The 27,894-nt window shown below is 49.3% G+C and overlaps 1 protein-coding gene across 1 annotated transcript in view; it reads left to right on the top strand.

Moving 5' to 3' along the window:
• Window positions 1-27,894, top strand: part of TCERG1L (transcription elongation regulator 1 like) — a 73,556-nt gene that overhangs the window by 16,036 nt on the left and 29,626 nt on the right. The window contains exons 4-5 of the mRNA XM_068139279.1: window positions 876-1,064; window positions 26,952-27,077. Of these exons, the coding sequence (XP_067995380.1) occupies window positions 876-1,064; window positions 26,952-27,077 (315 nt within the window). The remainder of the gene's footprint in view (window positions 1-875; window positions 1,065-26,951; window positions 27,078-27,894) is intronic.

Here is a 27,894-nt window from a genome sequence, read left to right as displayed (position 1 = left end):
GTGACTCAGCCTTGTCTTTTCCCTCCAGGTTATGATGATTTGCTCACATATATGAGGATTTAATGTCTAAAAATGCACCCACCACAAGATAGGACTTTAAGAAGACTGATTAGAAAATGGGGCTGGAGAGTCCTTAGCATGTTTGTAATGTGATATATTCAAATCACAGAATCATAAACAGTGGGAAAGTTCTCTAGGCTTATCCAACCTCCTATCCAACACCACCATCACCGTTAAACCATGTCCCCATGTGCTGTGTCCAAAGGTTTCTTGAATGCTTCCTGGGATGGCAAATCCACCACCTCCCTGGGCAGCCTGACCACCATTGCAGGAAAGCAATTGTTTCTAGTTGCCAACCCAAACCTACCCTAGCACAATTTCAGGCCATTTCTTCTTCTATCACCTGATACTAGGTGTCTCCAACCTCCTTGCAGGGAATTGTATATAGACAGCCAGAAGGTCTCCCTTCAGCCTCCTTTTCCCCAGACTGAACAACCCCATTTCCCTTCTATCACCTGATACTAGGGAGGAGAGGTTGACCCCCATCTGTCTACAGCCTCCTTTCTGGGAGTTGCAGACAGTCAGAAGGTCTCTCCTCAGCCTCCTTTTCTCCAGGCTGAGCAACTCCAGGCCTCTCAGCTGCTCCTCACTAGATCTATTCTCCAGACCCTTCAGCAGCTTTCTCTGGACCCACTCCAGCTCCTCAATTTCTTGTGTCTCTTGAATGTGGACATGTAAAAGGTGGAGGCTGTGTGGAAAATGCTGCAGATGTTTGTCCCTCTTGGGCTGATATTCAGAATGCTGAAAACTCCTCTTCCCTAAGTCCCCTGGTTTTCAGTTCAAGCTGACATCTCTCTTGTCTCCCCACTCCCCAGGTGGCTGCCAGAACAGCCTTAAGCCGGTCAGCGGCAATCAAGCCCTGGCGCTGGCCACCACGGCCACCCCTGCGATACTGTCTGTGGACCCTGAAGCCCCTCAAGGACCTTCAGCACCAAGCATCCAGCCCTGCCACGTGCTGACCTTCTCACCTATCAAAATTCCACTCTTGGCTTCACCTTTTCAAGGTAAGGTCACTGCTGCTGGCACTCATGAGTGGCTTTTTGCATCGAGAGGCTTCTGAGCCTGGGGGTTTGGTGTGTTTTGGGAAGTACCCAGGAGAAATAGCTGGGAGTATTGTAACCTGGAATGGAAGTGATGGGTTTTGGAGCAGTTTTGAGGTATTGTCTGAGTTGAGTTCAAGGCTACATCTACAGCACCAGAACAAGAGGACACAGTCTCAAGCTGTGCCAGGGAAGGTTTAGGCTGTAGTTTAGGAAGAAGTTCTTCATAGGAAGAGAGACTGGCCATTGGAATGTGCTGCCCAGGGAGGTGGTGGAGTCACCATCACTGGAGGTGTTTAGGAAGAGACTTGATGGGGTGCTTGGTGCCATGGTTTAGTTGATTAGATAGTGTTGGGTGATAGCTTGGACTTGATCTCAAGGGTCCGTTCTGTTCCGTTCCATTCCATATTTGTTGTGTTTATGTTGCTGTGGTGTTTGAGCCATGTTCTACATCACCTTAGGAACTTCTGTATGGAAAATGTGGCACCAGGTTTTTGCAGTGGTTGCAATGTTGGCAGCTGAAAGAGAACTGCTCAGCAGACTTCAGTAGAACGTTTGGATGTTTATAAAACATGGTGGAAGGCTGTAGGCATGGTTGTGTGTTTTTCATAGGTGATTTTTTTTGGTGTATGAGGAAGAGTGTGGCCAGCAGGTAAAGGCAGGTTCTCTTCCTCATCTACTCTGCCTTGTGGGGCCATATCTGGCCATATTGTGTCCAGCTCTGGGCTCCCTAGGTCAAGAGAGACGGGGAACTACTGGAGGGAGTCCAGTGCAGGCTCTGAAGGTGCTGAGGGGCCTGGAGAATCTTTGAGGAGAAAAGGCTGAGAGACCTGGGGCTGTTGAGCCTGGAGAAGAGCAGCCTGAGAGGGGATCTGATCAATGCTCAGCAAGAGATAAAGGACCTGGGGGTGGGGATGGCCAATAAAACAGGGCCAGGCTCTTCTTAGTTGTGCAGAGTGACCTGACAAGGTGCTGTGGGCCCAAACTGGAACCCAGGAGTTTCTACCTGAACAGGAAGAGAAACTTGTTTGGTGTGAGGGTGCTGGAGCCCTGGAGCAAGCTGCCCAGAGAGGTTGTGGAGTCTGCTTCTCTGGAGAGATTCCAACCCCACCTGATCCTGGTCAGGCTCCTGTGGGTGCCCCTTTGTTAGCAGGGGGCTTGGGCTGGCTGATCTCCAGTGGTCTCTTCCCACCCCCTCTATCCTGGGATTCTGTGAGATGTGGTTGCTTAGTGAAAAAACCTCAATTCTCTGAACGTGTCTTGGTGTAACAACTTTCTGAAGGTGGCATCTAAGGAGCTATTAGGGCAGGCCCTGACTCTGTTGAAGTCTGCCTCGTTTCAAGTCTTCAGGGTGATTTTTGGAACTGCACTTTGAATGCTTCAGGCTGCATTTAGAAATATTATGTAGCAATTAAGTTGAAAATTTAAATGATGGGTACATTTCCCATCTTTTTTGGTCCTTCAAGTGTAACATAGTGTGATGAGATTGAATTTCACTGAGGAGATGCAGTGATGGGTTTTTGGTGTTCAGATGAAATTTGAGAGATGCATTTCAACAATGGTCTAGAGCAAGGTGTCCCTGCTCATGGCAGGGGGGGTTGCAAATAGGTGATCTCCAAGGTCCCTTCCAACACAGACCACTCTATGAATCTATGGATTATTGGCCCTGTAGGCCAGCCCTTTGATCACCTGGAGAAATGTCTGCCAAGGACCCAGGGCAGTGGTTTGCTGTTCAGGTAGGCTGAAGAGGAAAGGAATAAAGATTTAGGACTTTCAGGCTTTGAGAGAAGGTTTGGAATGAGCTAAGAACCAGAAGTTGAGTGACAAGGATAGATTTAGATTGAACATTAAGAAGCTTTTTACTACAAGGGTGGTGAGACACTGGAACAGGTTGCCCAGGGAAGTGGTAGAGGCTCCATCCCTGGAGACATTCAATTTCAGGCTTGATGGGACTCTGAGCAACCTGATTTAGCTGGGGATGTCCCTGCTGATTGCACTGGCTGAGCTCAAGAGGTCCCTTCCAATCCAAACCACTCAGTGACTCACCACTGTGGGGCAGGCAGTTGGTGGTGCTTCCCATTGGGTATTTGAACCATAAAAACCATAAGAGGAGAATCCAAAAGGAAAAGAAAAAAATATCTATTTGCTCTCTGTGCTGAAAAGCAGAATGAGGGAGGTTGTGGATGTCCCCTCTCTGGAGATTTCCAAGGGAAGGTTAGACAAGGCCTTGAGCAGCATGGTCTGGTGTGAGGTGTCCCTGCCAATGGCAGTGGGATTGGAAATGAACAGTCTTTAAGGAACTGGATGATCTTTGAGGAACTAAATGATTCTTAAGGTCCTTTCCAACCCAAACCATTCCATGAACCTATTTGCTCTGCCCCAAGCTGAGCTTTTGGGGTAGTCTGGGAGGGAGGGCTTTTTGGGTAGTCTGGGAGGGAGGGCTTTTGGTTTGCAGCTGCAGAGGTGAGCTCTGTATGAAGCACTGGCCACGATGGGATGTTCTGTTGAGGGGAAGCTGTGCTGCATGGCTGAGTGGCTCAGCACTGCAGTGATAAACATGTCAGGCCATGGTAATTGTTGCCTTCTCCTGGAATGGGTGGGTGAGAGGCTATCAAATATCAGTGCTGAGTGCCTGAGCAATCATCCTGTTATCAATCCTTCACAGGAAACCACGGGCTGCTGCCTGTTTGCTCCTCCAGAATATAGAGTAGCTTTGTAGAGAAGAGAAGGCTGAATATGCCTGGTCCTTGTGCAGTAACCTGGTGGAGCTCCAGCTGCCTGTTCCTCTCTATTAATCACCATCTCTGGAGGGGAGGCTGGTCCCTTCACCAAGCCTTCCATAAAACACTTTGATGACATTCCTTTTTATTGTGCTGGCAGAGAAGAGAACTCGAAGGTGTTGGGTTCAGACTATCTTTGTTGACATCAGCTTGATGAACAACTTCCACAACCAGCATTCAGGTGCCCTTGGGACAGCGACAAGGTTGGCATCTTCTGATGGGCATAGACCTGAATGTAGGAGGTTCCATTTGAACATGTAGAGGAACTTTTTATTTTGAGGGTGGCAGAGCCCTAGAGTAGGCTGTCCGGAGGGGTGGTGGAGTCTCCATCTCTGGAGACATTCGAGGTGTGTCTGGATGTGTTCCTCTGTGATCAGGTTCCGGTGACCCTCTGCTGGCAGGAGGGTTAGACTTGATCTTCAGAGGTCCCTTCCAACCCCTACCATTCTGTGATTTTGATTCTGTGATCAGAGCTGCATGATACAATAGGGGTGAGGGTTTGCCCACCTGAAGCAAAGGAGCCAAGCAATTGATAGACACAGGTGACAAGGAGCTACTGAAGAGAGTCCAGTGATGGCTCTGGAGATGCTGAGGGTCCTGGAGAATCTCTGTGAGGAGGAAAGGCTGTTTAGCCTGGAGGAGAGCAGCTTGAGAGGGGATCTGATCAATTCTCAGCAAGAGCTGAAGGACCTGTGTGGGGTGAGAGGATGGAGCCACACTCTTGCTAGTGGTGCCCAGTGACAGGACAAGGGGCAATGGGCACAAACTGGAACCCAGGAGGTTCCATTTGAAAAGAAGGAGAAACTTGCTTGGTGTGAGGGTGCTGGAGCTCTGGAGCAGGCTGCCCAGAGAGGTTGTGGAGAGCTTCCAACCACCTAGCCATTGTGATCCTGGACAAGCTGTTGTGGGTGCCCCTGCTTTAGCAGGGGGGTTGGACTGGATGAACTCCTTCCAACTTCCACCATGCTGTGATTCTGTGATTGAAAATGGAGAAGCACTTTCAGAAGCTTTAAACCCAGCATGTACTTTCATCCTCTGCCAAGACACAGCAGGTGAGCTTCTGAACTTAATGGCCAAGTTTAATGGTCTTGGTGGTATAGGTTGGACTCAATCTTAGAGGTCTTTTTTCCAAACTGTTGCATGATTCTAAGTTGGCCTTAAGTTAATGAAGAGGAGCAAATGGTCAGCTGGTCAGGGGCAGCTCTCTGCTGTCAATACTAAACCTCTCTGTTGCCAGAGAAGCTGATGGCTGGGGAAGCATCAAGAATGTGTCATCTTGTGTAGAGTAGTCCCAATGTGGAGCATGGTTTATATTGCTGTTGGCAGAGACATCCTTGTGCTGATGTTTGTGGAGGATGACTCATTGTTCTCCAGCAGAAATACATCTTGGAGAGAGCGTAGTCTTGTGAACCCTCAGGGGAAGCTGTGTTTGGTTTGTAAATGAATGTGGAAATTAATGAACTTGCCATGTTCTTCTTGTTCCCTTTTGCTGTGAAGCCAGGCTGAGAGAGTTGGGGTTGTTCAGCCTGGAGAAGAGAAGGCTCCAGGGAGACTTTCTGGTGGCCTTTCAGGGCTTAGAGTGTGCACTGTTTTCTGGTCACCAAGAGGGTCAACATCACCTGGACTTGGATCATGGACCAGCAGGAGTAGGGAAGTGATTGTCTTCCCTTCCTGGGCATGGGTGAGGCCACTGCAAGAAGGACAGTGAGATGCTGGAGTGTGTCCAGAGAAGGGCAATGAAGCTGGTGAAAAGCCTGGAGAATAGGGCTGGTGAGGAGCAGCTGAGGGGCCTGGGTTTGCTCAGCCTGGAGACAAGGAAGCTGAGGGGAGACCTTCTGGCTCTCCACAACTCCCTGAGAGAAGGTTGGAGCCAGATGAGGGTTGGTCTCTTTTTTTTTTTATCTTTCTACTATCAGGTGATAGAATGAGAGGAAATGGCCTGAAATTGTGCTAGGGGAGGTTTAGGATGGGCATTAGGAACAATTTCTTTGCTGCATGAATGGTCAGGCACTGGAACAGGCTGCTCAAGGAGGTGGTGGTGGAGTCACCATCCCTGGAGGCATTCAAGGAATGTATGGTCATGGCACCTGGGGACATGAAGTAATGGCCATGGTGATGTTGGGTTGGTGGTTGGCCTAGATGATCATAGTAGTATCACTCAGGGTTGGAAGGGACCACAAGGATCATCTAGTTCCAACCCCCCTGCCATGGGCAGGGACACCCCACACTAGATCAGGCTGGCCAGAGCCTCATCCAGCCTGGTCTTGAGCACCTCCAGGGATGGGGCCTCAACCACCTCCCTGGACAACCCATTCCAGGGCTCCACCACTCTCATCTTGAAGAACCTCCTCCTCACCTCCAGCCTGAATCTCCCCACCCCCAGCTTCATTCCGTTCCCCCTAGTCCTATCACTACCTGAAATTCTGAGAAGGATCTTGGAGACTTTCCAACCCAGGAAATTCTGTGTTTCTACAATTAGAAAGCTGGGGACAGACTTGTTGTGACAGGACAAGGGGTGATGGTTTGAGCTCAAAGGAGGAGATTCAGACTGCAGAGGAGGGAGAGATGTCTGACGCTGAGGGTGAGCGCCTGACCCAGATTACACAAGGCAGTGTTCATGAGGTGGGAATTAGGAAACACAAAATCAGGTTATTTCTAACTAAAATCTACATCTAGATTGGTGTATATTGAGCATTGTGTGCTTAATTATCCGCTGTTAATTGATTGTCCTGGAGATCAGGGTTCTAACACTACCTTGTGCTGAACTAATCGCAGCGGTTTGCTTGATCAATAAACTTTTAATGGACTATTTACTCCTAAAGGAGACCTTTAGTATGATTGGTTTTGCAGCCTTACAGTCTGGCTCTGTTAATTTCTGCCATCTCATTAGTAAATTTGGGGAGTTAGTAAAGAAATAGCAAGTTAGTGAGGTATGGCTCTGGGGCTTTTCCTTCCTTTTAGAGGGAAATTTTTTGAGGGGGTGTTCCCTGAAGCACATTGACAGGTCCCATGGGTCTAGGAGTTGTAGAATTGTTTGGGTTACAAATGACCTTTAAGATCATTGAGTCATAGAATCACAGAATCAATAAGTTGGGAAAAGACCTCAGAGATCATCAAGTCCAACCTGTCACCCAACACCTCATGACTACTAGACCATGGCACCAAGTGCCACATCCAAGCCCTTTTTGAACACTTCCAGGGATGGTGACTCCACCACTTCCCTGGGCAGCACATTCCAATGGCAAATTACTCTCTCTGTGAAGAACTTTCTCCTCACCTTCAGCCTAAGCTTCCCCTGGCACAGCTTGAGACTGTGTCCTCTTGTTCTGGTGCTGGTTGCCTGGGAGAAGAGACCAACCCCTTCCTGGCTACAACCTCCCTTCAGGGAGTTGGAGAGAGCATTAAGGTCTCCTCTGAACCTGTATTCCCCAGGCTAAACAACCCCAGCTCCCTCAGCCTCTCCTCACAGGGCTATGCTCCAGACCCCTCCCCAGCTTCATTGCCCTTCTGTGGACACATTCAAGAGTCTCAATGTCCTTCTTAAACTGAGGGGCCCAGAACTGGACACAGGACTCAAGGTGTGGCCTAACCAGTGCTGAGTCCAGGGGCACAATGACTTCCCTGCTCCTGCTGGCCACACTGATGCAGACCAGGATGCCAGTCCAACCCAAGATCACCAGGGCTATTAAACCATGCTCCAAAGTGCCATGTCTGTATGCTTCTCGATCACCTCCAGGGATGGTGACTCCACCATCTCCCTGGGCAGCCTGTTCCAATACCTGACCACTCTTGCAGCATAGAAATTGTTCCTAATCTCCAACATAAACCTACCCTGGCACTGTTTTGGTTTGATGGGTGTTGGAAGGGACCTCTGGAGCTCATCTATTCCAGCCCTCCTGCTAAATTAGGTTTGCTTAGATCAACTTCTGTTGATTCTGTTGGATGCTGGGGAGAATCCCAACTGGGTCTTTGGCCCTGAGGCTAAACAGATGAGGGTGGGAAATTCTGATCTAGAGAGGATGGTGCACTCTTGTCTTCCTGCTGTTGTTAAGGTGGAAGTTTTTGTAACTATGTTTGCTAGTATTTGCTTGGAACAGTGATGAGCTTAGGAAGAAGTAGGAAGAAAGCAATGTCCTCAGGCCAGGTGCAACTGGATGTGTTGGAGTGAGGCCACAGCAATGATGGGAGGGCTGGAAGCCCTCTGCTGTGAGGCCAGGCTGAGAGAGTTGGGATTGTTCAGCCTGGAGAAAAGGAGGCTCCTTTGTTGGCCTTTCAGTGCTTGAGGAAGCTGATCAGAAAGCTGGGGAGAGACTTTTGGGCAGGGCCTTTTGAACAGGATAAGGGGTGCTGGTTTGAACTCAAAGAGGGAGACAGACTGGAGTGGAGAGAGAAATATTTGAGGGTGGTGGGGGCCTGGGCCAGGTTGCCCAGAGAGGTGGGAGATGTCCCATCCCTGGAACTATCACAGGTCAGGTTGTGTGGGGCTGTGAGCATCCTGCTGTAGTTGCAGATATCCCTGATGACTGCAGGGGGGTTGGACTAGATGTCCTTTATAGGTCCATTCCTACCCAAACCAGCCTGGGATTCTGTGATAAGACAGGTCTTGTGGCTATCAGCTTTGCCATGCAGCTCTGAGGTTTTTGTACTGTTCCCAGATCCTTTACTCCATTCCCTGCCTGCTGAGCAAGGGAGCTCTCAGCACGCTGCACTCAATGCCATGTTTTTTGTTTACAAAAATCCCTTTCCCCCACCCCCCCTTGATGTTTTTTAAACCAAGTTAAACATTTCAATTTTCCCTGGCTGCCTGGGTCTGTGATGTGCTGCTTCATTTTCAGTGAGGTTTCGTTGTGTTTCTCATGCTGTCTGTTGCCATTCCCTCACCCTGAACTCTGCTTCTCACTTGTTAAAATGCAGCAGTCCCTTGAACTTGGTGAGAGCAGTTTTCCTTGTAGGAAGCTGATGAGACATAGGAACTCTGTGGTGTCTTCCATACAGTGCATAAAGAAATGTGCATAAAGAAATGTGTCCAGTTCTGGGCCCCTCAGTTTAAGAAGGACATTGAAACACTTGAAGGTGTCCAGAGAAGGGCAATGAGGCTGGGGAGAGGCCTTGAGCACAGCCCTGTGAGGAGAGGCTGAGGGAGCTGGGATTGTTTAGCCTGGAGAAGAGGAGGCTCAGGGGTGACCTCATTGCCCTCTACAACTACCTGAAAGGTGGTTGTAGCCAGGAAGGGGTTGGCCTCTTCTCCCAGGCAACCAGCACCAGAACAAGGGGACACAGTCTCAAGCTGCACCAGGGGAGGTTTAGACTCGAGGTGAGGAGGATGTTCTTCACCGAGCGAGTCATTCGGCATTGGAACGGGTTGCCCAGGGAGGTGGTTGAGTCATCGACCCTGGAGGCGTTCAAGGGGAGATTGGACGTGGCACTTGGTGCCATGGTCTAGTCATGGGGTCTGTGTTGATAGGTTGGACTCAATGCTCCTCGAGGTCCTTTCCAACCTAAGTGGTACTGTGAGAGAAAATGCTGGTTTGGCCATCTTCTAATGATGAATATCCTTAAGGTAAGAACTGTCAAGGTTGGAAGAGACCTTCGAGGTCATCAAATCCAAGGGCTTGCCTAGAACTCACAATCCCACCACTACTGCAAAGCCACTACCACTAAAGCATAGAATTGTTTTGGTTGCAAAAGATCCAAGATCATCAAGTCCAACCTTCAACCTAAGATCACCATGGCCATTAAACTGTGTTCCAAAGTGCCAAGACCTTAAAGTAGGGGTATCTGCAGCACCTCAACCAGGATCATAGTGGTCAGCTAGGTTTGGAATCTCTTAAGAGAAAGAGATTCTGGGCAGCCTGCTCCAGGGCTCCAGCACCCTCACACCGAAGAAATTTCTCCTCATCTGCAGGTGGAACCTCCTAGATTCCAGTTTGTGTCTATTGCACCTTGTCCTGTCACTGGGCACCACTGACAAGAGTTTGGTACTATCCTCTTGCCCCTCACTGGTCCTCTACCTCTTGCTGAGCATTGAGAAGAGCCCCCTCTGGATGCCTCTTCTCCAGGCAAAACAGCTCCAGGTCTCTCTGCCTTTTCTCCTCACAGAGATGCTCCAGGGCCCTCACCATCTTTGGAGCCTCCACTGGACCCTCCCCAGTAGTTCCATCTGTCTTAAACTGGACACAGGACTCCAGATATGTCCTAGCCAGGGCAGAGTAGAGAAGGAGATCCTCCCTTGATCTTCTGGCTACACTCTTCATGCACCCCAGGAGATCATTTGCCTTCTTAGCCATAAGGGCAAATTGCTGTCCCATGGATAACTTATTGTCCACCAGCACTCCAAGGTCCTTCTCTGAATAGCTGCTTTCCATCAGGTCAACCTTTAATTTGAGCTGGTTCCAGCAGTGCTGCTGGAGATGTTTTGGGGTTTTTATTCCTTTTCTCCTTTCATCTTCTCTCACCCACTGGTGGTTCTGCTCATCCATGTACTGGGCAAAATGTTCCCTTAAATATTTAATGCCAGACTTGCTGTTAACTGAGTTTTTGTGCCAGTGTTAACATCAAGCCTCAATTGGAGCTTGCAGACATGCAGCTACTTGGTGGTCTGGGCTCCATCTTCATGTTTATTACTTGCTCTGCTGATAAAGAGAAAACTGAATTTTCCAGGTCTTTGAGGAGGACTTTATCTTAACAAACAAACAAAAATAAGTCCCCAAACCAAGCAACCTACCCTGAATGCAATAAACTTTGGGACTGCAAACAGTTTTGTGGAGAAATTGAGGTCTGGGATGGATCCTTGGCTTCTGCTACCACTTTTATGGCTACTCTGGTCTAATTGGGGTATTTATTTTGTTACCCTCACTTACAATTTCTTAATTATTGGAGGGAGAAAGGTAAGGGCTGAGCCTGTGGAGATGGACTCTGCAAATTAGCAGTGAGGACAAATATTAAAAGAGGCACCATCTGCCGTGGAACCCATTTGCCACCTGTTCCCCTGCTTTCAGATCTAGCTAATGGTTTCCAGTTAAGGTTTGAGGCTGCCACAGAACAGCTGGGAAGTGACTAAGTATTTTTCCTCTCAATACCTTTAACAGCCCAGCAACACTCTGAGTTAAAACCAGCTCTTAATGCCAGTCATTTTCAATGTGCTCTTGCCTCAGCCTCTCAGCTTGCTTCATGAGCAAGTTCTGCTGATGTAAACCACAGTTTTGTAACAACGCTCCATTATTTTGATGGTGCTGTCCACAAGAAACTCCTTCTCCTCCACAGCAAACTGAAGTGTGATGGCTGTCTCAGAATGAACCCAAGACCACCACGGCCATCAAACCATGTCCCCAGGTTTGCCATGTCCACATGTTTCTCAAACACTTTCAGGGATGGTGACTCCACCACCTCCCTGTGCAGCCTCTTCTAATGCCTGACCACTGCTGCAGGAGGGAAATTGTTCCTAATCTCCAGCTTAAACATTTCCTGGCACAATTTCAGGCCATTTCTTCTTATTCTATCACCTGATACTAGGGAGGTCTCAAGTCAGGTTAAGGGAATCACAGAATCATCAAGGTTGGAAGAGACCTCAAAGATCATCGAGTCCAACCTGTCACCACAGACCTCATGACTAAACCATGGCACCAAGTGCCACGTCCAATCCCCTCTTGAACACCTCCAGGTAGAGTAACAGCAGAATTACTCCGGTGGAACCTTTAAGCTCAGCCTAAAATCTTCCCTCACTGATTTCTTAGCACTGTTCTAGGTGACACTGAATCACAGACTGGTTTGGGTGGAAAGGGACCTTTAAAGCTCATGTAGTCCAACCCCCTGCAGTCAGCAGGGACAGCTGCAACTTTGAGGTTCTTTACTAACTGAATGCAGCCTTTAAATCTGATGTCCATCTATTTTGGAAGCTTCTCTATTCTTTTCTGGGTGTCCTGCCTGTCTCTCAGCAGAAGCAGCTTGACTTTGAATACTGAGCAGTTCTAACAAGCTTGTTGTAAATGATCTGCCCAGCTTTAATGCTGTGTAACGAAGCAAGCAAATGAATGTTTATAGTTATTAAAGTGATAACTTCCTACTCCAGCTAATACCCAACAGAAAATGACTTCTCTCTTTCATATCTCTGCTGGTACATGCAAGAGGAGATACCAATGTGGGGTAGGTTTTGAAGCTCCAAGTGGCAGAGATCACAGTTAAATAAACACCAGTTTTCTTCTCCTGTTGGACAGCAAATCTCTGCTGCAAACTCCAAATGCTCAGTTGCCCAGTTAAGAGTCTCTAAGGACTGGGATGGTTGTTCAACAAGGACACCATGACCCAGCAATGTGCCCTCAAGGCAGCCAGTGGTCTCCTGCCATGTATCAAGAAGAGTGTGGCCAGAGGGTCAAAGGAGGTTTTCCTTCTTCTCTACTCTGCCCTGGTGAGGCCACAGCTGCAGTCCTGGATCCAGTTCTGGGCTCCCCAGTACAAGCGAGACAGGGAACTGCTGGACATAGTCCACGGGAGGCTCCAAAGATGCTGAGGGGCCTGGAGCATCTCTGTGAGGAAGAAAGACTGAGAGACCTGGGGCTGTTGAGCCTGGAGAAGAGCAGCCTGAGAGGGGATCTTATTGATGCTCAGCAAGAGCTAAAGGACCTGTCCAGGGGCAATGGCATGGGGCCAGACATCTGTCAGTGGTGCCCAGCAATCTGACATGGGCAATGGGCACAAACTGGAACCCAGGAGGTTCCACTTGAAGAGGAGGAGAAACTTGTTTGGTGTGAGGGTGCTGGAGCCTTGGAGCAGGCTGCCCAGAGAGGTTGTGGAGTCTCCTTCTGTGGTGAGAATCATGGAATCAACAAGGTAGGAAAAGACCTCAAAGATCATCAAGTCCAACCTGTCACCACAGACCTCATGACTAAACCATGGCACCAAGTGCCACAGCCAATCCCCTCTTGAACACCTCCAGGGATGGTGATTCCACCACCTCCCTGGGCAGAACATTCCAATGGCTAACAACTCTCTCTGTGAAGAGCTTTCTCTTCACCTCCAGCCTAAACTTCCCTTGGCACAGCTTGAGACTTCGTCCTCTTGTTCTGGTGCTGGTTGCCTGGGAGAAGAGACCAACCTCCTCCTGGCTACAACCTCCTTTCAGGTAGTTGTAGAGAGCAATAAAGTCTCCCCTGAGCCTCCTCTTCTCCAGGCTGAGCCCACCTGGCCATAGTGATCCTGAGCAAGCTGCTGTGAGTGCCCCTGCTTTAGCAGGGGGTTGGGCTGGATGATCTCTTTCAACTCCCATTATGCTGGGATGCTGTTTCTGAAGGTGGTTCCTGTCGTTGCGTGAAAACGCAGCTTTTCCTTTGAGTTTGTAAGACAAGCATCCTACATGAAAAGGAGAGGCAGAGTAGCCTGGGGCAGAACTTTCTAATAGTGTAGGGTTTTTGTTCCATCTTTATTGAAAAAAAAAAATCAGGTCAATAATGGAGCATTTATTGATGCAAAGACCTGGCTGGACTCAAGCGGCTTTGTGGGTTGTGCTGCAGTTAGTCTGTGCAAACACAGGGTGATTTCCAAGGCATTAAGAGGTGTTTTTTCTGGGCCTATCTTATCTATCCATAGGAAAAGACATCTCTAATCCTCCTTTTACTGCAGATATGAGTAAGTAGAAGTGGAAGGCAAGATTTTCTGGCAGGATAAAAATACCCTCTCAGAGGGATTGTCCTGCCGTGGCACTTCATCTTATCTCCGGTAAGGATCCCGCGGCCAGGCTGCTATCGGTTACAAATTAGTCCTGCTTCATTTCTGCTGTCTTCTTGGGTAAACAGCTCTTTTCTCCAGGGGTGGACCAGAAGAAACAGGTTCAGTGTCTTGAATGTAATATCAAGTTATTGACAATAGCAAAAAAAACCAAACCAACCCAAACCCCACCACCACCCCACTTAATTAAATATTTCACGTAGCAGTTAAAGAAGACAAACAACCCAAAGCCTTCTCATTCATGCCCAACTGTTTGCTCGGTAAATGTCATGGAAGTCAGACTTCATTTGCTCTGTGTTTAACTGCTTGGTAAAACAAGGAGTAAGGGTTTGTTTCTCTTTTTTTTTTTTTCCCCTCCCCTCTCTACAGTGCAGGGCTGTAGAGAGAGTTTAAATCAGATTTCACAGGTTAGCAGCAGCAGTTGGACTGATCAAATACCGGTGGGGTGGCTTTCCTCCGTTCAGGAGACCAGCAAGCGGTGCGGATCCAAGCAGCTCCCGCTGCTGATGCTTGCAAGATTAATACTAATACAGCACTTAGCAATTTTCCCTCCGGAAAGCAAAGGCACTTTGAGGAATTTGCTCTGAATTTGCTCATGTTGTGCTCTTTCCTGCCAGCTCAGTAGGTGCTGGGCTGTGGTGGGTCGCTGTACTGCCGCACCCACTCGCCACAGCACGTGGAGAGTCACCTAAAGCGCACTGGATAGCGCTTTTCTTCCTCTTTTCTGCTTCATGATTATTTAGCATAGAATAAGAATAGAATAGAGTAAGAATAGAATAAAATAGAATAAGGATAAGGATTAGAATAGAATAGAATAGACCAGACCAGGTTGGAAGAGACCTTCAAGATCATTGAGTCCAACCTATCATCCAACACCACCTAATCAACTAAACCATGCAACCAAGCACCCTATCAAATCTCATCCTGAACACCTCCAGTGATGGTGACTCCACCACCTCCTCGGGCAGCCCATTACAATGGGCAATCACTCTCTCTGTGTAGAACTTCCTCCTAACCTCCAGCCATGGTGAAGAACCTCTTCCTCAAATCCACCATGAGAGTGGTGAAGCCCTGGAATGGGTTGTCCAGGGAGGTGGTTGAGGCCCCGTCCCTAGAGGTGTTTAAGCCCGGGCTGGCTGAGGCTCTGGCCAGGCTGATGTAGTGTGGGGTGTCCCTGCCCATGGCAGGGGGGTTGGAACTAGATGATCCATGTGGTTCCTTCCAACCCTGACTGATACTATGATACTATGCTGAGGCCATTGAGCCTGGAGAAGAGCAGACTTGGAGTAGATTTCTCAATGCTCAGCAAGAGCTAAAAGGCTGTGGGTTTTTAAAGAGCTGAAAGAGGGTGGGGCCAGACTCTCCTCAGTGGCGCCCAGGGGCAGTAGAACAGCGTTGTCCATCTAGTGTCTGAAGTGGTGGAAAACAAAGGTATTGTAATTTTCTTGGTGTTTTTAACCAGCTATAATTAGGACCTTTTCTGGTTGGCTTCCCATGACTGATTGACATTCAGTGAGGCAAGCTGCCCAGGGAGCTGGTGGAGTCACCATCCCTGAAGGTGTTCAAGAAATGTGGGGAGATGTCACTTGGGGAAGTGGTTTGATGGCCGTGGTGGTCTTAGTCTGATGTTTGGACTCGATGATTTTTAGAGGCCTTTTCCAACCCAATCACAATTCTGTGATTCTGTGTTGCTCAGTCAGGCCCCACTCCAGAAGAGTAAATACCTTTAAGGATGTAAAATTAGTCTTGGCTGGTTGGCCAGAATATAAATAAGGTAAATTAATTAAATTCCCCATTTTTAAGCCCTGTATGGTTGCCTCCCTAGAGTAGCTAAAGAGCATTTCATTGATTTCAGTGCAAATTTACTTCTCTTTACCACATGCTAAGTGTGATGATGATGTTTCTGCAACCCAGTCAGGAGGTCTGGCAGCCCCTAAGGAGGGGCTGGGGCTGGCACCACGCTGACCCTTGCAGGTGACAAATTTGTGACTTCTGAGCTGCAAACCCTGGAACTGATGTGCTGGAGGCTCCATCTGCAGCCACTCCTGCACCTGCAGCAGTGATGAAAGGGGATGTAGCCTGTTGGTTGTGGTGCTCACCAGAGATCATAACTGGGTCCAGTCTTATTCAATATCTGGCCATCTGGCAATTTGCCCCTGGTGGTCTCAGGTTGACAGCAGGATCTTGGAGGTCTCTCCCAACCAGAACAATTCTATGGTTCTGTGATCCTAATCAGTGACCTTGATGAATGGAGGTCAGAATAGACCTCCAACCAGTTTGCTGATGATACCCAACTGGGAGGAGTGGCTGACAGGCCATCAGGCTGTGCTGCCATACAGTGAGACCTGGCCAGGCTGGAGAGTTGGACAGAGGTGAACCTCATGAAGTTTGACAGAGGCAAATGAAGAGTGCTGCATGTGGGGAGCAGGGCCAGCAACCCTCGGTACCGGTAGAGGTGGGGGCTTGACCACCTGGGACACAGCTCTGCCAGGAAGGAGCTGGGAGTGCTTGTGGACACTGAGGGTGCTGAGAGCCTGGCTCAGGTTTCCCAGAGAGATGGGAGACACCTCATCCCTGGAACCACTGCAGGTCAGGTTGTTTGGTGCTGTGAGCAACCTGCTCTAGTTGCAGATGTCCCTGCTGCCTGCAGGGGGTTGGACTGAAGGACCTTTAAAGGTCCATGATTCTATTAAGATCTCATTCCCCTACACAGCTACTCAGACAACTCCTCCAGACTTTTCCATCCTCCTTTGGCTTCTGACACCTAAAAAGTTTTGACTTTCAGCCCTGAAGTTCTGATTTGTTCTCAGCTGGGTGAGCTTTAAAGGCCCCTTCCAACCCAAACCCACTGTGTGATACCATGAGAGAAATCTCAGCAGAGTCCTCACAGCTGGAACTCAACCAGCCCTTAATTCCTCGATGATGAAGGATGATAAAACCAGGCTTTGAAAGCCTGGTAGCTCAGCAGCAGTTGGAGGAGATGACTTGCACCTGATTGCTGAAATGGCCTTGTCTGCTGGCCTTTAAGCCTTCAAGGAGATGGGCAATTACCTTCCTTAAGTAATTCTCTGACCTGACGAGGGATGATTTCCTCTGGATTTATGCCCCCTGGTATTTAAATAATTGCAGACTTCAGCTGGAGCTCTTTTGGCAGTCAGAGCACTTTCCTTCCTTCTGGTTGCTCAGGCACTTCTGGAAAGATGAAACTTTACTGTCTCCTCCTTTCAATCCAGTCACATAGAGCATTGCTCTCCTCCTCCCTGGACGGCTGTTCGGGAGTACTGAGGTGTTCCTCCAGTCTTTGAAAGGTCAACTTTCCTTCTCACATCTCTACAAAACCCACTTCTGTGCTTTTAAACCATAGAATCACAGAATATCTGGGTTGGAGAGGGCCCTACAGATCATCTAGTTCCAACCCCCTACCATATGCAGGGACACTTGCCACTGGCCCAGGCAACCCAACACTTGAACACCCCCAGAGAGGGGATGTTCACAACCTCCCTGGGAGACCTGTTCCAGTGTCTCACCACCCTCACTGTAAAGAATTTCTTCTTAATCTCCAGTCTAAGTCTCCCCTCCTCAAGCTTCAATCTGTTCCCCCTTGTCCTGTCACCACAACCCTTTGTCAAAAGTCCCACCCCAGATTGCCTGTAGGCTCGTGCAGGTACTAGAAGGCTTCTCTGAGGTCTCCCTGGAGCCTTCTCTTCTCCAGGATGAACAGCCCCAGCACCCTCAACCTGTCTCCACAGGGGAGTTGCTCCAGCCCTCTGATCATCTTCATGGCCTCCTCTGGACTCTCTCCAACAGTTCCATGTCCTCCTTGGTTCAGGTGAACCAGAACTGTGTTTATGAACAGAGGTAGCTTTGGGAAAGTATCCCTCAAAAAACAAGCTGTGAAGAAACAACCTGGCTTCTGTAGGAGCCTGGATCAGTGCTGAGGCAGTTCCCCACAGATGAGAACTTGTCACTGAACAGCTCATTTCTGACTTTCCATGAGCCTGCAATGTTCCCTGTTGGCCAAGAAGGCAAATGGTCTCCTGGGCTGCATTAAGAGGGTCAAGGGAGGTTCTCTTCCATGTGTACTCTGCCCTTGGGGAACTGAGGTTGTTAAGCCTAGAGAAAAGGAGGCTGAGGGGAGACCTTCTGGCTCTCTGCAACTCCCTGAAAGGAGGTTGGAGTGAGGTGGGTGCCTGTGTCTTCTCCCAGGGAACAAGGAATAGGACAACAGGAAATGGCTTCAAGTTGTTTCAGGGAAAGTCTAGGTTGGTTGATAGGAAGCAGTGCATGTTTGGCTTTGCTTTGGCTGCCAGTTCAGTCCCAGGGGACTGGAACAAGGAAAGTCTCCTTGGAGACCAGCCCCCTTAGACTTGCACTGCATGAGGAAGAAGGTGAATCCTGCACCGTTTCACCCAGTAACTCTGGCTGTGACATCCAGAGGCTCTGGGGACAGTGTGCTGTGACACTCCTGCTCTAAATCTGTTCATGTCTGGTCTGTCCTTAACTCCTGTTAACACCTCACTGTTCCGTTTCCTCCAGTTTCTGGTTCCCAACTGAGAAGTGGATGTGCCATGACCATGCTCCAGGTGAGGGAGCACGCAGCAGTCCTGCAGAGCTCCACACCATAAATAACCATTCCCCTGTGGAGCTCCTTTCCTGACAGCTACCAGGGGAAGTTATAAACAGCCACTGCCCCTGTACTTGGCACTGGTGAGGCCACACCTCGAATCCTGGGGTGGGTTTTGGGTCCCTCACTCCAAGAAGGACATTGAGGTGCTGGAGCAGGTCTAGAGAAGAGCAACAAAGGTGGTGAAGGGTCTGGAGAACAGGTCTGGTGAAGAGCAGCTGAAGGGAAATGGGGTTGTTCAGTCTGGGGAAAGGGAGGCTGAAGGGAGACCTTCTGGCTCTCTACATACAACTCCCTGAAAGGAGGTTGGAGCCAGGTGGGGGTTGGTCTGTTCTCCCTAGTATCAGGTGATAGAACCAGAGGAAATGGCCTGAAATTGTGCTGGGGAAGGCTAGGTTGAATATGAGGTTGCAAGAGTGGTCAGGTATTGGAACAGGCTGCCCAGGGAGGTGATGGAGTCACCATCCCTGGAGGTGTTCAAGAAATCCTGTGGACATGGCAGCTGGGGACATGATAGAGTGGCCATGGTGGTGCTGGGTGGGAGGTTGGACTCAATGACCTTTAGAGGGCTTTTCCAACTGAAACAATTCTATGAGGGTTGAGGAACAGGCACAAAAACAAGCAATAAAAAATCTGACAGAGCAGAGGAGTTGAAACACCATTTTTGGGTTCTAGGAACAGAACAAAGTGCTGGAATAAATTCAAATATTGCAGGAAGGGGAACAAAATTCCTGGTTTCTCCTGGCTGAGAGCAGCTGCACTGGCAGGAAGCCTCCATTCAAATGAAACTTCTATTTGCAGGGGTTTTGGCCTCTGACAGGGTCAGTGCAGGAGCACCAGGCTAGAGATGAGTAAGCAATGGAAATCCTCTTGGTCTTGGCCATCAGTCAAAAGATTAAGCTGGGAAGCAGCAGGAGTGGAGACCCCAGAGCTTTCATGGACAGGAAGGATCTAACCTCCCGAGCCCTGAAGAATAAGCAGGATAATCTTCGTGTCTGTGCTGAGCTCAGGATGAGAATCCCCTCCTGCTGTGCATGGCCAGCATACTGCAACTACAGAATCCCAGCATGGTGGAGGCTGGAAGAGACCTCTGGAGATCATCCAGTCCAAACCTCCTGCTAAAAAAGGGGCACACACAGCAGCTCAACCAGGATCACAATGTCCTGGTGGGTTTGGAATGTCTCCAGAGGGGGAGACTCCACAACCTCTCTGGGGAGCCTGCTCCAGCACCCTCACACCAAACAAGTATCTTCTCCTGGTCAGATGGAACCTCCTGGGTTCCAGTTTGTGCCCATTGCCCCTTGTTGTGTCACTGGGTACTAGTGACAAGAGTCTGTCCCCATCCTCTTGCCCCTGCACAGGTCCTTTAGCTCTCACTACATCAGCTCCCCTCTCAGGCTGTTCTTCTCCAGGCTCAACAGCCCCAGGTCTCTCATTTAAGACCAGGCTGGATGAGGTCTACTGGAAGGTGTCCCTGCCCATGGCAGGGGGTTGGAACTAGGTGATCTTTAAGGTCTCTTCCAACTCAACCTAAACATGCCCAGGTCTCTCAGCCTTTCCTCCTCCCAGAGATGCTCCAGGCCCCTCGGCATCTTTGAAGCCTCCTCTGGACTCTCTTCAGTAGTTTCTTGTGTCTCTTGAACTGTCATTCCCACACAGGTGGCTTTTTGCTGGTTTAAGTTTGGGGTGAGGAAGGACAGGGCAGGCTTTGCTAAGTCTCTCTGCAGCTGGGCAGTATCAGTTGTGCTGGAGATGTATTTTACAAGGGAATGGACTCAAGTTGCACCAGGAGAGGTTTAGGTTGGACATGAGGAACAATTTCTTCCTCAAAAAGGTTGTAAAGGTGCCCAGTGCAGTGATTAAGTCCTCATCCCTCGAGGGGCTTTGAGGGTGTGGAGATGTGGTTCTGGGGGACATGGTTTAGTGGTGACCTGGCTTCATGGCTGGACTTGGTGATCTTAAAGGTCTCTTCCAAGCAAAACCTTTCTCTAACTATGTGGATCTATGAAAATCAGCTCCATGTCCCTTGCTGCTTCTGTTAATTTTGGTTTTTTGCCTTGAATCACTCTGAAGAAAATTAGGCTTAATCCCTTTCCAAATTGCTAACCTAGCTTGAAGATACAGTTGGAAGTGTCATGGTTTAATTGGAAAAGGTGGGAATTGACCCTGAACAGCAGGAACAGGAGACCTCTGCTGCCATAACAGCTGGGCTAAGGTCCAGGACTGATGTCACCTCATTTTGCCATGGGCAGTGCGACTCCTGTTACCAGGTTGTTAACATCTCTGTGCTGTGTAATGGAGTGAGGAGAGCCCTTGGCTCTGCTGAGGAGGCAGAGAAGAAGCACTTGTCTAGAACAGCTTTGTCCTGAACATCTGTCATGTCTCTCTCAAGGGGGCCAGGAGCATCAGGAACCTCCCTGCTCCCTCTCTTGAGGTCTGTTTTGGCCACGAGCAAGTAGAGGAAGGAAATACCAGCAGTGATGTGTCTGTGTGGTACAGAAATAGCCTTTCAGTGATGTCTGCTACAAATACCAAAGGTGCTGCAGAAGTTAGCTGGCTCTCCCAGGAAATAGCTGCTGTCTCATTTCATTTGGCTCCAGATGCACACCTGAAGGTGGTGGCTTCTGCTGGAGGAGAGGCAGCATCCAGAGAAGGGCCAGGAGGATGATCAGAGGGCTGGAGCACCTCTCCTATGAGGACAGACTGAAGGAGTTGGGGCTGTACAGTCTGCAGAAGAGAAGGCTCCGAGGAGACCTAATTGTCGCCTTCCAGTATCTGAAGGGGGCCTACAGGAAGGCTGGGGAGGGACTTCTCAGGATCTCAGGTAGTGATAGGACTAGGGGGAATGGAATGAAGCTGGAGGTGGGGAGATTCAGGCTGGATGTGAGGAGGAGGTTCTTCACCATGAGAGTGGTGAAACCCTGGAATGGGTTGTCCAGGGAGGTGGTTGAGGCCCCGTCCCTGGGGGTGTTTAAAAGCAGGCTGGATGAGGCTCTGTCCAGGCTGATCTAGTGTGGGGTGTCCCTGCCCATGGCAGGGGGGTTGGAACTAGATGATCCTTGTGGTCCCTTCCAACCCTGAATGAAACTATGAAACTATGAAGTTCTGCAGAATCACAGTATCATAAAACAGTAGGGATTGGGATGGGCCTCTGAAGATCATTGACTCCAAACCCCTTGCCAAAGCAGGGTCACCTAGGGTAGGTCACTCAGGAACACACCCAGGTGGGTCTTGAAAGTCTCTAGAGAAGGAGGCTCCACAACATCTCTGGGCAGCCTGTTCCAGGACTCCAGCACCTACACACTGGAGAAGTTTTTCCTCATCTTCAGATGGAACCTCCTGGTTTCCAGTTTGGGGGTCTGAGCAGCCTGCTACAGTTGCAGATATCCTTGCTGACTGCAATGGGGTTGGACTAAATGGTCTTTAGAGATCCCATCCAACCTCTGTCCAGCTCTGGTCCCCTCAATTTAAGAAGGACGTTGAGACACTTGACTATGTCCAGAGAAGGGCAATGAGGCTGGGGAGAGGCCTCAAGCACAAGCCCTACAAGGAGAGGCTGAGGGAGCTGGGGTTGCTTAACCTGGAGAAGAGGAGGCTCAGGGGAGACCTCATTGCTGTCTACAACTACCTGAAGGGAGGTTGTAGCCAGGAGGGGGTTGGTCTTTTTTCCCAGGCAACCAGCACCAGAACAAGAGGACACAGTCTCAAGCTGTGCCAGGGGAAGTTTAGGCTGAAGGTGAGGAGAAAGTTCTTCCCAGAGAGAGTTGTTAGCCATCGGAATGTGCTGCCCAGGGAGGTGATGGAGTCCCCATCCCTGGAGGTGTTCAAAAGGGGATTGGCTGTGGCACTTGGTGCCATGGTTTAGTAGTCAGGAGGTGTTGGGTGACAGGTTGGACTTGATGATCTTTGAGGTCTTTTCCAACCTTATTGATTCTATGATTCTAAACCACTCCATAATTCTACAGTTGCTTGAAAATTTGCCTAAACCTAATCATAACTTGCAGAGACTCTGGGTGGGTGAGTGTCAGGTTCTTTACTCTTCTTATTCACCCCCTCTCTGGAGCTGTTCAAGGCAAGGCTGGATGAGGCCTTGAGCAACCTGGTCTAGTGGAAGCTGTCCCTGCCCATGGCAGGGAGTTTGGCACTAGATGATCCTTAGGGTCCCTTCCAACCCAAACCATTCTGTGAATAAATGATTCTAGGACTTATTCCAGCCCAGGTTATGCTCAGCACACACCAAAAGCTCCTCTCGCATTGTGACAGGACGCTCAGTCTCTGGAGTTTATTTGCATTCCAGATCCATCTCTTGCAAAGCCTGAGAGCACAAAGAGCTGGAAAGCATCAATATTTATTCCTTCAAGGTTGTGATTGCCTTAAATCATCTCAGTTTCTTTGCTGAGTCGCAGCTATAATTAAGCTGAGTAGTTGAGCTCCATCTGCGTGTAAGAAATTATATCTCGATGTGTCTATCTATCTGCTTGACTCCAGCAGGAGTGGAAGCTTTGAATTCTCCCCTGCCCAGGGAGGTGGTGGAGTCACCTTTCCTGGAGGTGTTTACAAGCTGTGTGGATGTGGTGCTGAGGGATGTGGTGCAGTGGCAGTGGCTTAGCGGTGGGATTGTGAGCACTAAGGGAACACTTGCGCTCAATGAGCTCAAAGATCTCCTCCAACAGTTAGAATCAGAGAATTCACAGTATCACAGTATCGCTTAGGTTGGAAGGGACCTCGAGGATCATCGAGTCCAACCTATCAACACAGACCCCATGCCTAGACCATGGCACCAAGTGCCACATCCAATCTCCCCTTGAACGCCTCCAGGGTCGATGACTCCACCACCTCCCTGGGCAACCCGTTCCAATGATGAATGACTCGCTCGGTGAAGAACTTCCTCCTCACCTCGAGTCTAAACCTCCCCTGGTGCAGCTTGAGACTGTGTCCCCTTGTTCTGGAATTGTTTCAGTTGGAAAAGACCTCCAAGATCCTTGAGTCCAACCATCAGCCCAGCACCATCATGGCCACTAAACCATGTCCCCAGGTGCCATGGCCACAGTTATCTTGAACACCTCAAGGGATGGTGACTCCACCACCTCCCTGGGCAGCCTCTTCCAATGCCTGACCACTGCTGCAGGAGGGAAATGGTTCCTACTCTCCAGCCTAAACATTTCCTGGCACAATTTCAGGCCATTTCCTCTTATTCTATCACCTGATACTAGGGTAGTCTCAGGTCAGGTTAAAGGAAGGTAGAGTGACAGCAGAATTATGTATCTTGAACACCTCCAGTGATGGTGACTCCACCACCTCCCTGGGCAGCCTGTTCCAGTGCCTGACCACTCTTGCAGCCAAGAAATCTTTCCTAATGTCTAACCTAAACCTCCCCTGGCACAACTTTGGGCTATTTCCTCTCATTGTATCGCCTGATACTAGGGAGAAGAGACCAACCTCCACCTCACTCCAACTACCTCAAGGGTGTTTGTAGCCAGGTGGGGGTTGGTCTCTTCTCCCAGGCAACCAGCGCCAGAACAAGAGGACACAGTCTCAAGCTGTGCCAGGGGAGGTTTAGGCTGGATGTTAGGAGGAAGTTCTTCACAGAAAGAGAGATTGGCCATTGGAATGTGCTGCCCATGGAGGTGGTGGAGTCACCATCACTGGAGGTGTTTAAAAAGAGACTGGATGAGGCACTTAGTGCCATGGTTTAGTTGATTAGATGGTGTTGGGTGACAGGTTGGACTTGATGATCTTGAAGGTCTTTTCCAACCTGGTTTATTCTGTATTCCTTTCAGTCCTATGGTTAATTGCTTCTATTGCATTGAAAGGATAGGAGGAAATGACCTCAAGTGGCACCAGAGAAGGTTTAGGTTGGACATGAAGAAGAATTTCTTCACTGAAAAATTGGTTAAACCTTGGAACAGGTTGCCCAAAGAGGTGGTGGTGATTTCCCCATCCCTGAAAGGGTTCCCAATAAATGTGGCTGTGATGCTGAGAGATGTGGTCAGGCACTGGAATAAGGTGCCCAGGGGTGTGGTGGAGTCACCATCCCCGAAGAATCACATCAACATGGCACTTCAGGAGATGGTTTAATGCCCATGGTGGTTTTGGGTTGGCAGTTGGATTTGATGATCTTAGAGGTCTCTTCCAACCCAAACACTTCTATGGCTCTGTGGTTCAGTGGTGACCTGGCAGTGTCAGGTTAATGGCTGGACTCACATGGGCTGTCTTCTCTGATATTAATGTTTCTATGATGTTAAAAGGTAGAGTGATCATTTCCTTGCTCCTGGATGTGATCATCAATCAGCATCAATCAGCAGCTGAAATGATGTGGTGGCGAGTCACATGTGGTGGCAAAATGAGCAGAGCTCATCTCCATGTCTGACTAGAGGGAGATAATTAAGCACAGTGTGGAAATTGCTCCAATTTGGGGTGCAGAGAATTGCTTGCCTACTGAAATTCATATGTCTGCCTCAGTCTGAGCTTACAGCTCCCTGGTGTCCCTGTAAGCCTCAGAACTTGCATGTGAACCCTTGGGAGTCTCCAGATGGAGCTTAGCTTGTGGTCCACATGCTGCATGGCCGTGGTCCTAACTCTTGGGAGGCAGCAGTGGGAAGGGACTGGCAGCATTTCTGGAGCTGCTCCTGCTAAATGGCAGGGGCGGTGTGAGTTGTGATGTGTGGCCATGTGTGTGATGAGATTGTCCAGAAAGTTGGAAGCTACTTGAGACAAGGCTGTTCCTCAGGGAGAACTTCAGCAGCAGGAGAGGACCTGGGTGGAGCCCATGTGGTGGCACAGGCTGTAGAGGGAAATATTTCCCCCATCCCTTGCAAATTGAAAGGTGGAAGAGGACAAGGCAGTCATACTCTTCTCCGGGGTTTCTGAGATGTTATCATCAAAGGTGGACATTGGGGATGAATTCAAAACAGCTGTGTGGGCTTCTCTGAGTATGGTGTAGATAGAGAGGCAACCATCTGCACATCCCTTACCAAAATGAGAAGAGATCCTGTTCTTGCTGGCCACCAGAACAGTGCCAGAGGCTCTCCATGAACCCCTCTGCCTTCCCAAAGGGAAAAAGGGAGGGAGATTGATGGGGTGGGAAATAAAACTCGACCAGCTGGGATGGAAAGAACAATGTCATGGAATAGAGACAGAGACACAAACCAAGATGGAACCCAAGCCCTGATGGCAATGACTGCACCTTTGGCACCGCTGATGCTGGGGGCAGGCACTGGGCAAGTCCCAGACTGATCTCAGCAGCAGATGGGAACCAGATTCAGGAGCTGGATTCTAGAACTGGATTCAGGAAGAGAGTAATGGAGATGGAAGGCAGATGGGACAGAGTCCTCTGGGGACAGCAGTCAGTGGAGAAGAGGCTTGGCTCTGCTGATCTCAGTTTCAGGCCATTTCCTCTCATCCTATCACCTGATACTAGGGAAAAGTGATCAACCCCACCTCACTCCAGCCTCCTTTCAGGGCATTGTAGAGAGCCAGAAGGTCTTCCCTCAGGCTCCTCTGCTCCAGGCTAAACAACCCCAGGTCCCTCCCCTGCTCCTTAGCAGACCTGTTCTCCAAACCTTTCACCAGAGCTTTGTTGCCCTTCTCTGGACCTCATCCATCCCCTCAATGTCCTCCTTGGGGTGAGGGTCCCAATCCTGAACCCAGGATTAGAGGTGTGGGCTCACCAGTGCTGAGTACAGAGGGACAATCACTTGCCTACTCCTGCTTGCATCTCTGTTGGGCTGCTGTGAGTGTGCTGTTCCATGGATGACTCTGTGATCAGAGACACCTTTGACACCAGCGCTGGAACTGATGGTTTCTCAGCGTCTCTTTATATCCAGAGAGCTCATCAAAGTTAATAGTTTTGCCAGGGGCTTTGGCAGAAGCATGAAAAGGAAACTCATTGCCTGAGGTCCCAGCATCGTCTGGGAGATGGAAAATGGTTCAGTGTCTTGTTAGAGGTGGCCAAGGTACAAGTGCCTCCAGTTAGATGATTGTGCTGTAGGTAGCACAACAAACATCACCCTGACCTGTTGCTCCGCAGCAATGCTTTATTCATCATCCTCTCTTCAGAGCAAGGATGGGGTAACATTGATCAGAGTCCCTTGCAGGGTGGTTTCTTTATTGTGCTGCTGATTGTGTCTTGCAGGAATTTCTCTTACCCTGACTTCATGGCCAAAACAGAGACAAATAATAAAACTCTTAATTTTCTGCAGTTTCTCTTGCAGCTGCTTCTGATTCATCTCTTACAAAGACATGCAGACAGAGGATGAGGGGGTGATGGCTTCAACTTGCATTGAGATGAGTCATACATGCATAGAATGGTTGGGGTTGGGAGGCAACTCAAAGTTCATCCAGTTCCAACCCCCTGCCAGGGCAGGGACACCTCCCGCTAGACCGGGGTGCCCAAGGACTCATTCAGCTTGGCCTTGAACACCTCCAGGGAGGAAGCATCCACAACCTCCCTGGGCATCCTGTTCCAGTGTCTCACCACCCTCACCATAAAGAATCTATTCCTAACCTCCTGTCTAAATCTACCCTAAATTCTTTCCCAGGAGAGTGGTGAGGCACTGGAAGAGGTTGCCCAGAGAAGCTGTAGAGGCTCTGATACCGAAAGTGTTGAATTCCAGGCTGGATCTCCGTGGGTCCCTTCCAGCCCCTCCCATTCTGTGAGCTTTTTAAAGGCAATTTTTTGTTTTCACTGGTGACAAAATAAAAGTTTTCCTTCTGGTCTGACTGCAGGTTCTGCCTCCAGGCTGGACACTCATATGGGTCCCTTGATGCCAACACAAGTCACCAGGGTAACTGCTGTGTCTGCACCGGCTGTGACCTTCATGGCAACCAATCTGATGGACCAGGCATTGGCAGGTGAGTTGATGGAGGCTCAGGGCAGACCTTGTTGCCATCTACAACTACCTGAAGGGAGGTTGTGGCCAGGTGGGGGTTGGTCTCTTCTCCCAGGCAACCTGTGGCAGAACAAGAGGACATAGTCTCCAGCTGTGACAGGGGAGGCTTAGGATGGATGTTAGGAAGAAATTCTTCACAGAAAGAGTGATTGGAATGTGCTGCCCAGGGAGGTGGTGGAGTCACCATGTCTGGAGGTGTTTAAAAAGAGACTGGATGAGGCACTTAGTGCCATGGTTTAGCTGATTAGATGGTGTTGGGTGACAGGTTGGACTTGATGATCTTTGAGGTCTTTTCCAACCTGGTTAATTCTGTATTCTGTTTCCTAAACTCATATTTCTGAAGCACCTCTCATGTAGTTTCCATTCTTCCAGCCAAAAAATGCTTTCTATACAACAGGAGACCCTTAAAACCTGGGCTGGGGTTTTATGGCTTTTCCTTTAGTGTGTTTTGAGCTGTTTGGATCTTGTTTACTCTGGCAATTGGCAGGAGCTTTACTTTTGGTGACACAAAAGGCAAGTTGCTGTAATGTCCTTGGGCTGTCCATGTCCCATGGCAGTGGTATTCAGCAGCAGCACAGTGATAATGTGATTGTCTTCTGGATAGTTGCTCCATGCAGCCTTGTTGGCTGAAGCCTCCCAGGAAGCTTCCTGCTGTACTGTGTGATAAAACTGCTTGGTTCATTGTCCTATAAATGGCTCTCTGTTGTGGTGAGAGGAGGGGCAATGCTCTTCAAAAGGACATCACAAAACGGTAGGGGTTGGAAGGGGTTGGAAGGGGT

This window comes from Melanerpes formicivorus, unplaced genomic scaffold (assembly GCF_026170545.1).
Source record: "Melanerpes formicivorus ecotype bairdi unplaced genomic scaffold, bMelFor1.0.p_v2 SCAF_6, whole genome shotgun sequence".
NCBI lineage: Eukaryota > Metazoa > Chordata > Aves > Piciformes > Picidae > Melanerpes > Melanerpes formicivorus.
The sequence above is the reverse complement of the archived record's forward strand: the minus strand, read 5'-3'. Positions and strand labels throughout refer to the sequence as shown.